This window comes from Mycteria americana, unplaced genomic scaffold, assembly GCF_035582795.1.
Source record: "Mycteria americana isolate JAX WOST 10 ecotype Jacksonville Zoo and Gardens unplaced genomic scaffold, USCA_MyAme_1.0 Scaffold_104, whole genome shotgun sequence".
NCBI classification, from domain to species: domain Eukaryota; kingdom Metazoa; phylum Chordata; class Aves; order Ciconiiformes; family Ciconiidae; genus Mycteria; species Mycteria americana.
The window spans coordinates 163,776-174,687 of record NW_027445444.1 but is presented as its reverse complement, the minus strand read 5'-3'; the positions used below and the strand labels follow the sequence as shown (position 1 = coordinate 174,687).

General features: G+C 52.5%; 1 protein-coding gene across 1 annotated transcript; it reads right to left on the bottom strand.

Moving 5' to 3' along the window:
• Nucleotides 1–227: 227 nt before the first annotated feature.
• LOC142403103 (olfactory receptor 14A16-like) lies at nucleotides 228–1,163 on the bottom strand. The gene has a single exon (XM_075489266.1). It carries the CDS (start codon nucleotides 1,161–1,163, stop codon nucleotides 228–230), a length of 936 nt encoding a protein of 311 aa, XP_075345381.1.
• Between the last annotated feature and the right edge of the window lie 9,749 nt (nucleotides 1,164–10,912).

The following is a 10,912-nucleotide window of genomic DNA, read 5'->3' as shown; positions in this document are numbered from 1 at the left end:
CAGCCTTCAGGCACTGCACCTGGGAGATGCCTTTTTATTCAAGAGCTGCTATTGGGCATCCCACATTTCACACAGTGTTGTGCAAGGGTCAGACACAACAGGATCAAACCTCAGGGCATGGAGTATAAAAACAGAAAATTATCTATAAGCAGGATTATCATAAGAGGGAAAAGCAGACTCCTGGCCTAAGAGAAGCTCTGGGAAATGTGCAGAGAAAGGAAGGCAGGTTATTGTCGGTGAAACAGCATCCCTTGGGCCAGTTTCCATAGGGCATCCTTGAGCTCCTGGTTCCTCATGCTGTAGATGAGAGGGTTCACTGCTGGAGGCACCACCGAGTACAGAAATGACACGACTACGTCCAGGGATGGGGAGGAGATGGAGCGGGGCTTCAGGGAGGCAAATATGCCAGTGCTGACAAACAGGGAGACCACGGCCAGGTGAGGGAGGCACGTGGAAAAGGCTTTGTGCCGTCCCTGCTCGGAGGGGATCCTCAGCACGGTCCTGATGATCTGCACATAGGACAGCACAATGAAAACAAAACATCCAAAGACTAAACAGGCACTAACCACAATAAGCCCAACTTCCCTGAGGTAGGCATCTGAGCAGGAGAGCTTGAGGATCTGGGGGATTTCACAGAAGAACTGGTCCAGGGCATTGCCCTTGCAGCATGGTATGAAAAATGTATTGGCAGTGTGCAGGACAGCATAGAGGACACCACTGCCCCAGACAGCTGCTGCCACGTGGACACAAGCTCTGCTGCCCAGGAGGGTCCCGTAGTGCAGGGGTTTGCAGATGGCCACGTAGCGGTCATAGGCCATGACTGTGAGAAGATAAAAATCTGCTGAAATGAAAAAGACAAACAGAAAGAACTGTGCAGCACATCCTGCATAGGAAATGGCCCTGGTGTCCCACAGGGAATTGGCCATGGCTTTGGGGAGAGTGGTGGAGATGGAGCCCAGGTCGAGGAGGGAGAGGTTGAGCAGGAAGAAGTACATGGGGGTGTGGAGGCAGTGGTCGCAGGCTATGGCGGTGATGATGAGGCCGTTGCCCATGAGGGCAGCCAGGTAGATGCCCAGGAAGAGCCAGAAGGTCAAGAGCTGCAGCTCCCGTGTGTCTGTGAATGCCAGGAGGAGGAACTCATTGATGGAGCTGCAGTTGGACATCTGCCTGTTCTGGGCATGGAAACTGCCAAAAGAGATAAAACAGAAAAATTCAGAGAAGCTTCTCTGAGCAAAATTCCATTCCTTCACTGTGAAATACCTAAGGGTGCTTCTCTTTCCTGGGGGACTGTTGTGCATCTCCGAGGCTTCAGCTCTGGTTTGTGGTGGCTGAGTGTGCTGTGCAGAGCAGTGCCCTCTACCCATGGGCTCCTTAAGGGTCAGCCCTGCTTTACAGCAATGACACATGGAGGCAGCAACACCCAGTGTGTTTGGAGGGAGGGTTCCTGGGGAGGGGATCCCTGGGCTGCACTATAGCAGAGGGTAAAAAGCTCAGAAGGACGCTTTCTTCCACAAAGGAAGGTGGGAGATGAGGTGCAGCACATGTGTCTCGTTACAGTGTGTGTTAGTATTCAGACACCCCCATCCCACCTGGGAAATGTTCTTGGAAAGGGTCAAATTCCCCCGCTGACTGTTGCTCTCAGTGTAAAGCTGCGTCAGTGCTCCCATCCAGGCGGCTGCTCTGTCCATCAGCCTGGTGCCCAGCTGCTCTGTGCTTGCACCGCTCTCCGCTGGAGGAGGACTACACACAGAGGTTGTTCTGAAAAAGCAACTGGACTGGACTGGGAGCAGAGGGGACCAGTTCAAGGTGCAGATTTCCAAACACCTCTCCTTTCCAGCACAGCTTTGCAGAGTAGGATGAAGAGGCCAGGACAAGGATGCTGATCCACATGGGCAGATCAGGTGCTCTCAGACATCACCAAGGTCCTACAGGAGAGCTATGCCCCTCTGGGCTGATGCTCACAGCCCCCCAGCACTCCCTGTCCAGCAGAACCTGGTGTCTTAAGGTGATGTCTGCTAAGGAAGCAGTGTCTCATTGCCCAGCCACTGACTGCAGTGTCTCGAGCCTGGAAAATGAAGAGAGACCTTGGGCACCTTGGTCCCATGGAAACACCTCCAGGGCAGCACCCTCCAGGGCAGCATCAGAGCAGGCACCCAACACCCCCACACCTTGTGCCACACCAGCACTCTTATTGCCAGGGACCCCAAGAGCAGGAAGAAGAGCAGCACAACCAGGGGGAGAAACAAAGACAAACTCTGTGACTCTGCTGCTAAGGGAAGCAAGGAGAGGAGAGGCAGCCGGGCACTCAGGAAAGCCTTCTCCTTCCCCAGCAGAGCACAGCACCTCCCAGCTAGCAAAATCCCAGGGCAGTCGCTCTCAGCCCCTTGGCTCTGCAGAGGGAAGTGGCCACGTGTCAGGAGAGATGCAGCTCTGCTGTGCCAGAGCTCCGGCTGCAGAGGAGGCAACTCCTGCCCTGCACCACACAGCCCTGAGGGCAGAGGCTCTGCTGGGTGGGAGACGAGACCGGGGGTCTTGCTCAGAGGAAGGGGGCTGCGTTGGAGGGCATGACCCGCAGCTTGCCAAATTCTCCCTCCCATGACATTGCTGCTTGCAGTTTCCTATAGCTCTCTGCCCACGTGCCTGCTGCCTGGAGCTATCCCTGCCGGGAAATGTTTCTCTGCCCTCAATTTTTCCCTGTCAGGGATCACAGTCCCCACCACCAACTACTGTCTGCTCAGCCCTGACCTGAAGAAACCTCCCAGTTTCAGGCACTCTCGAGAGGAACTCCCCGTTTGCAGGCAGTAAGGAGCAGGTCAGACAAACCCTGATGAGGACAACAGAGGTGATGCTGGTGCTCTCTGGAGGTAGAGGAGTGGGTGAAAGCAGTTTCCTTGGCTCCTACCAGACCTACTGATCTCCCAGTGCAGCAGCTCAGGACTCTCAGTCCCCCTCTCTAAACGGAGAAACACCTTGTCCTTTTTTCCTGAAACACAGGAAATGGAAAACATAGACTTAGGAAAGCAGTTTACCTTAGAGATATTCCCTGCCTTGAACTTCCTCTGCAAAAGTCCCCTCTGAAATGCCCTGGGCAGCTCTGGCTGCACACCCTGCCTTCACCCCTTCACACTTGTCTAACAGGAGCCCCTGCACTGGCACTCCTCCGCACAGATCTCGGAGGCTGTAGGCTGTGATAGCTTTAGGAGAGCCTTCCAGGAACCGCAGCTGCATTGCCCTGCACCAAGAGACTTACCGTGTCAGGGGCTGTCACGATTCCTTCCCTTTGAGCTCTCCTCTGTCCTCCCACTCCAGACTGCCTTCAGTCTCTCTCTGCCCTACTCCTTTTCCCAGCGCCCTGCTGCGCTTTGCAGAGGAGTTGCCCCTTGGCAGAGCTGTCTCTCTGCAGTGCTGCCTGCTTACCACCAGCTCCCTCCCTCCCAGGAGCCTGTCTCAGCCCAGCAGTACAGGACCTGCCCAAGACCTCATTTCCTCTGCCCCCCACCCCACCCTGCCCTCCCTCCAGGTATCCCTGGGGCTCTCCAGGAACCTACTTGCAAAGACACTCAAGTAATCACCCATGGTGCCTGTCTCACCTCTGCAGAGACGTTTCTTTCCAGCAGTGCCCTTTCTCCTCTCAGAGACACACGTAGGTCTGAGAATCGCCCTTCCTTGTCCCAGCATTAGAGAGGACACCTGGACACTGGCAGGGAGGGATGTCCTTTGCCCATGCGCAGGGAAGGGAATCAGCTGAGTCCATGGAGGCATCTCATCCTGCATTTGCAGTCCTGGGGCTGGAAGGGACCTCAGCTCCCTCCCATGCCTGCCACAAACCCACAGGAGGTGAGATGCCTCCTGCTTCAGTAATGGCACCTGTTAAAAACAGGCACCTGCACCCCTTGTATATGGTCCCATGGTCAGTGATGGAGATGGAGACCAGGAGTTCACACACAAACACCTGGTGTGGGAAACATCTGGGGGCATCATCCTGCAGCCTGGTGAGGAAGCCCGCTGAAATGACGGCAATTGCCACATTTAGGACATCACCACCTGTCCCTACCCACGCTGTTCAGGGCCGCCTCTAGAGGTGTTCAGCTGACCAATGCAGTTATGGGCCAGAGGGAGAGTGAAGTCTTTCTCTTTCTCCCCTCCTTTAGCTGCATTTACTAGCTGTCCGTTGTCTCTAACGAGAGCTGTCTCACACATCCCCACCTAGCCTAACCTAACGCAGGGCAGCTGCTCATTGAATGCCCAAATACAGGCCTGTAGTGCCATGCGAGAGGCCAAGGCTCTCCACCCAAACTGCCTGTGGCTGGCAGGGACAGCACAGGACCTACAGGAAAGCCATGTCCACCCAGAGCGGGTGCGTGACAGACACCCCAGGCGGCATCTCAGATGAATTCGGTGCTTGGGTGAAAGTGACTGATTCCCACCCCTGCCGTGAGGCCAGCTCTGTCCCAGCTCTATCCAGAGATGCAAGGCACTGCATGAATAAGAAGCACATTGCACTGGAATCTGCACTTGTGGGCCTACGTTCTCAGCTTCTTCTGGTTCTCTTCTCCTCCATCCTTGACTTACCCTCTTGAAGATAAGGTCTTCAAAGAGTCCAAGGAATTTAGAGTGTGACTAGATCAGGGGATGTCCACACCAAGGACACTTTCAGCAGCACCTTGTCCTTCCAGGAGATCAGTGCTTCTCTCCACCAAAGGCAGGGCTGCAGAGACCCACCACAGCAATGCCCTCTCCTGCCAGGGCTGCACAGCCCAGCCCTGTTTCTCTCTGACCTTGGGCACAGCAGGGATTGCTCTCTTCTCGAGCCCCTCATTTCTTTCTTACAACAGATCAGGTTGTGAAAACCTGATCTGTTGTATGAAAGACCCTGTGGTCAGGGATGTGAAAACCAGTGTCATCCTTGGCTGTGGTGACCATGAAAGAGGGGGGTCCAGCTCCTGAGCAGAATGAGGAAGGAGAGGAGCGGAGTGCAGGTGTCAGACCTCAGAGGGGAAGACTTGGGCCTATTCAGGGGGGGTTTAGTGGTGATCCCGTGGGCAGCAGTGAAGGGCAGCACAACTCAGTACAGCTTGTCTTTAATGACGGAATTGCCCACGAAGAGCAGTGGTGAGTGCATAGCTCACAAGAGCAGCTTGGGTGAAGAGGGAACTCATGAGGAAGCTCCATGGTTAATGGAAGCATCCAGGAGATGGATGCAGAGACTCACTTCAGGTGGAGGAATTCAGAAATAGGAATGGCTTTAGGAACCCCACAGCTTCCCTAGAGATGACCCTTGCAAGGGAGTCCAAGGGGACCATTAAGGTGCTGCTGCTTCAGTAAGAGTAAAAAAATAAACACGGACAATGCGGGGCCACTTCTGAATTCAGGGAGAGTAGATGCAGAGAGGTCTGACATCCTCTGCGTCCTCTTGGTCTCAGTCTTTCCCAGCAAGGTCTTCAAGGCCTTTGTACCTGGCCGCAGAACCCAAGGACAACAACCAGCAGTGGAAGGGGGCTCGGGTCAGGGGTTACTTGAGCAAACTCAGCCCTGAACAGTCGAGGGCACCAGAGGGGCTGCCTCCACAGGTGATGAGAGAGCAGGCCAGTGTCACAGTGGTGTCACTCATCATCATCTCTGAAAGGTCAGGGAGATCAGGGGAACTTTCTGAAGACTGACGAAAAGCAAATGTTGCGAGCATCTTTCAAGAAGTCCCAGAAGATGAGCTGGGGAACTAAAGGCTGCTTAGCCCCAGTTTGGTTGAGAGTGTGTCCCTTAGCACATCCTCTGGGATCACGAGTTAGGACAGTGCATTCTGCATGGTTGACTAAGTTGATGGGTATAGGAATGATGGGCTGGTTGGGCTTGGAGGGACGTGGTGAACTGGAAACTAAGCAAATAGAAAAACAAAAGAAATATAAAAAAAATAAAGCAAAAGATAGTTATTATTGCACTTTTCATATTTTAAACTTCCTTATGCTCTTATACTCCCTCTTGATTTCTTTCAAAATATTTGTCCTATGGTGGGGCAGGAGGGCCTGTTTGGTTTGCGTTTGGGTTTTTTTCTTTTCTTTTTCTGTTTTTTTTTTTTTTTTAAGAACACTTTTGGCAATCAGGGTGGATTGAGTTGGAGGAGCACCGATGCCTGGTGTCCCCTCCCTCTGCAGTTTCAATGGGAGGGTCCCGGTCTCCCACGGCCCCTTGTGGTCACCACCAGTCCCTGGTGAGTCTGTCAGGCACACCAGGACCTCCTCAAGTGGCACTGGAGGCTTCTGGTCAGGAACTGAGCTCGGCCTGCAAAGATGAGGAAATTTTCTCCACATTTACATAGTACGGGAACATTTTCATCAGCTGAAATGTTGCAATACTTTTAGTAGAGAAATCATGTTTTCCTGTGTTGCCATGATGAAACTTTCCCGGACGGGTGCTGCTCTCAGGAGAAGAAACCTTGATCTTCCCAGCACTTGCTTGACCACTACTCTCTCCACTATGGAGTCTAGAGAATCTCACGAATCTTTTAGGTATTTCCACATGTCCTGATTAAACTGAGCATTTCTCCCGTCATCTTCTCAGCAGACTCTCGGCACATATGCATTTTCCAGTGTCCTTCCAGTTTCCTCCTCCCGTTACTCTCCATTCACTCAGACCCCTCCCACGTTCCCGGGTGCTGCTTTGAGCTTCAGGCAGTTTCAAGCTGCTGCTCCTGTTGCCTGACCGTCTCTTTGGCCAACTCCTTCACCGCCTTTCTCTCTGTCCTTTCCTACTAACCTCAGGGAAGATTTTCCACTCAAAAGTAGAAGTGGAATTGAATGGAGGCAACTTGAACTTGATAGACAGCTGAGGAATGTCATTTATTCTTTCCCGAACTACTCTTTTCCCTTTTAGTTGTGTTTTTGTTTTTGTTAATGAAGAGAAATGCTGTGGCTGTCTGCAGACACTTCTCCAAACAAAGCAGATGGGAATCGATGCTGAGACATTCAGCTCCAAACGGAGTGGGAAAAGCTTCGATTTTAACATGAGTGATGTAAGTCTGAGGTGAGCGGGCAGAGAAATGGCAGAGTGGGGGGTGATGGGGGTGGTGGGATGAAGAGTGTCTCTGCAGCATCTGCCAGAAAGGGTCTTGCTTGTCCGACGTATTCATACTTCATCATGAGAGACTCTGGATCAATATGAAGTGGAGATTGGTGATATTGTTTATTCTGTCAGCAGGAAAATAAAAGACAAGTGGGAAAAGCATAACCCTTTTTCAAGTGTTATTTCATCTTCAAATCTTGTCTTTTAGACTCTACTCCTGACATCTCTCTCATGAATCGCAGAAGAATGGAGGAATTAAAGGAAGCTGTAGAGAGCCATGGCGTGTTCAGGCATTTGCATTTCCCTGAGCCCTCTGGTGCCAAGTTCCTGAACTGCAGGTACCGAAGGAAGATTGAACAAGCTGCTGAAGAAGTGTTTAAAATTTGATTAAAATCGCCAAGGTTCTGAGGGTGTCAGTGGCCCCCTGAGGGCCATCACCGATGAAGCCATGAAGGGAAGCACGGGCGGCGGTACGCCTCCCTGGGGGCTGCCTTGGACTGCAAAGGGGTCAGCACTGGTTACAGGTGACAAAGGCACCGTGCAGGTGGCTCTGATGCCACTTTGTCACGGTTGAGCCCCAGTCGGCAGCTAAGCACCACCCAGCCGCTCGCTCACCCTCCCTCCCCGGTGGGATGGGGGAGAGAATCGGAAGGGCAAAACGAGGAAAACTCGTGGGTCGAGACAAGCGCAGTTCAATAATTGGGAAAAAGAAAAAAATATATATTAATAATAATAATAAATTGTAATGAAAAGGCAAACATCAAAAGAGAGAGAGGAACAGAACCCAGGGGAAAAAAATAATAAGTGATGCAACCGCTCACCACCCACCGACTGACGCCCAGCCAGTCCTGAGCAGCGATCGCCACTCCCCGGCCAACGCCCCCCAGTTTCTATACTGAGCATGACGTCATATGGTATGGAATAGCCCTTTGGTCAGTTTGGATCAACTGTCCTGGCTGTGCCCCCTCCCAGTTTCTTGTGCACCCAGCAGAGCATGGGGAGCTGAAAAGTCCTTGACCAGTGTAAACACCGCTTAGCAACACCTAAAACATCAGCGTGTTATCAACATTATTCTCATACTAAAATCCAAAATACAGCACTACAGGAGCTACTAGGAAGAAGATTAACTCTATCCCAGCCAAAACCAGGACATACGTGAGCCCTTGGTGTGTCTCATCAAGAAGGACGGGCAAGCTCCCATCCCTGGGACGTGGAAGGGAGATCCTGCTCCTCATGCGTTGCTCAGGGCTCTTCATGGAGCAGTGCGATGTGGGGGTGTGCGATGACAAGAGCAGGACGACCCTCGGACTGGCTGAACTCTGTGGGGGATGAGGAGGCAACCAGGCCATGCGGCTGTAAGACCATGGTGTCCCCTCATGGCTCTTGGTGGCAGTGACAGCATTGAGAGCTGAGAGGACAGAGATCTTGGTTGTGGTGGGGAAGTCCCAGCCCCACCAAGGCCCTCCCTCATCCCCACCACAGGCTGGCCCATGCTCTCCCACGCCTGCGGCAGTTCTCCTGCAGACTTTGGCCACCCTGCTGCTTCCCCACCTCGCTCTGACCCTGGGATTTCCCAGGCTTTATGAATCTCTTTTTGCCCTCCCTGCCTTTTCCTTCTAACACAAAGCTGTGGTTTGCTGGGGATTTGCCAAACCTCTGAAGCCCTGAGCAACACGTCCAGCTTCTTTCAAAGCTACTGCTCCTCAATCACCTAAGATATCCCCGCACCATACTTTCTTATCATCGAATCACGGAATCTTAGACTCCTAGAATGGTTTGGGATTGGAAGGGACCTTTAAAGGTCCTCTAGTCCAACCCCTCCTGCAGTGAGCAGGGACACCTTCAGGTAGATCAGGTTGCTCAGAGCCCCGTCCAGCCTGACCTTGAGTGTTTCCAGGGATAGAGGATCTGCCACCTCTCTGGGCAACCTGGTTCATTGTTTCACCACCCTCATGGTAAAAAAATATCTTCCTTATATCCAGTCTGAATCTGCCCTCTTTAGCTGAAAACCATTACCCCTTGTCCTATCGCCACAGGCCCTGCTAAAAAGTCTGTCCCAATCTTTCTTATAAGCCCCCATCTGAGTACTGAAATGCTGCAAGGAGGTCTCCCCGCAGCCTTTTCTCCACCAGGCTGAACAACCCCAACTCTCTCAGCCTTTCCTCATAGCAGAGGTGTTCAAGCCCTCTGATCGTTTCTGTGGCCATCCTCCGGACCCGCTCCAACAGGTCCATGTCTTTCCTGTGCTGAGGGCTCCAGAGCTGGACGCAGTACTCCAGTTCGGGTCTCACCGGAGCAGAGTAGAGGGGCAGAATCACCTCCCTCAACCTGCTGGCCACGCTTCTTTTGATGCAGCCTAGGATATGGTTGGCCTTCTGGGCTGCGCGAGCACATTGCTGGCTCATGTCCAGCTTTTCATCCACCGGTACCCCCAAGTCCTTCTCTGAAGGGCAGTTTTCAATCCCTTCATCCCCCATCCTGTACGGAGAGTGGGGGTTGCCCAGGCCCAGGTGCAGGACCCTCATGAGGTTCACCTGGGCCCACTTCTCAAGCTTGTCCATGTCCCTCTGGATGGCATCCCACCCCACAGGCATGTCAACCACACCACTCAGCTTGGTATCAGGTGCAAACTTGCTGAGGGTGCACTCAATCCCACTGTCTATGTCATTGATGAAGATATTAAACAGTAGTGGTCCCAATACGGACCCCTGAGGGACACCACTTGTCATCGGTCTCCGTCTGGACATTGAGCTGTTGACCACTATGCTCTGGACGTGACCATCCAACCAATTCCTCACCCACCGAACAGTCCACCCATCAAATCCATTTGTCGGTGTCTACAGAATGCCTTGAATGTCGATTTAAGTAGACGACTGTGGCTGAGCCATAGAAGAGCGTCACCACCCCGAGGTGTGAAGAGCAGGTGGAAAAGGCTTTGTGTCTGCCCTTAACTGAAGGTATTTTCAGAACTGGCCTGATACTTTTAATGTAAGAAAGAACTATTAAGGAGAAAGGAAGGATTGCAAATAGCAGGATGATGGTGTACAGCATCACTTGGTTCCAGAAAGTGTCTGCACAGGCCAGTTCCAGCAGAGGGGGGACATCACAGAAAAAGTGATGAAGGTCATGGGATGCACAGAAGGGCAAAGTGAACACCTGGTCGGTCTGTCCTACTTGCACTTGCACTGCTACGTGGGGTACGTGGTACCCCACGACCCCACCACCAGGCTGATGCAGAGACCCCTGCTCATGATGAGGGTATAGTGCAGGAGGGCACATATGGCTTTGTAGCGGTCATAGGCCATAGGTCATAGGCCAGGGCAGCCAGGAGAAGGCATTTGATGCTGCCCAACAAAACCAGGAGATCCTGCCATCTTGCATCAGGAAACCCACCAGCTTTTTTGGAAGAGTGACTGACGCATAGCAGATCTCCAGCAAGGACAAGCTCCGCAGGAAGAAATCCATGGGGCCGTGGAGGCTTGAGTCCACTGTGGTGAGTGCAATCAGGCTGTTCCCTGTGAGGACCACGAGGTAGATGAGCAGGAATACTGGAGAGCACAGGCCCTGCAGGCTGGAGGGGTCAGAAAAAGTCCCAGAAGAATGAATCCCGATCCAACGGTGTGATTCTCCACGCCTTTTCTTCGGGGCATTTTCCCTATACAGAACGATCCACACAACAGGCTCTTAGAGGATGCTGATGGCCCATCCACCATCACACACGCTTCAAGCCTAGAGAAAGACTACTAACATCAGCATAAACATGATTGCAGGAGTAGGCGAGCTTGACCTGCAGACCATTCATCTGCATGACTCTTTGGAAATCTAACATGGGTTGCTTGCTGCAGCGAGGTTTGTA

What these genes read in the sequence shown, in the direction of transcription:
- LOC142403103 (XM_075489266.1), bottom strand. Translation starts at nt 1,163, where the DNA reads ATGTCCAACTGCAGCTCCATCAATGAGTTCCTCCTCCTGGCATTCACA.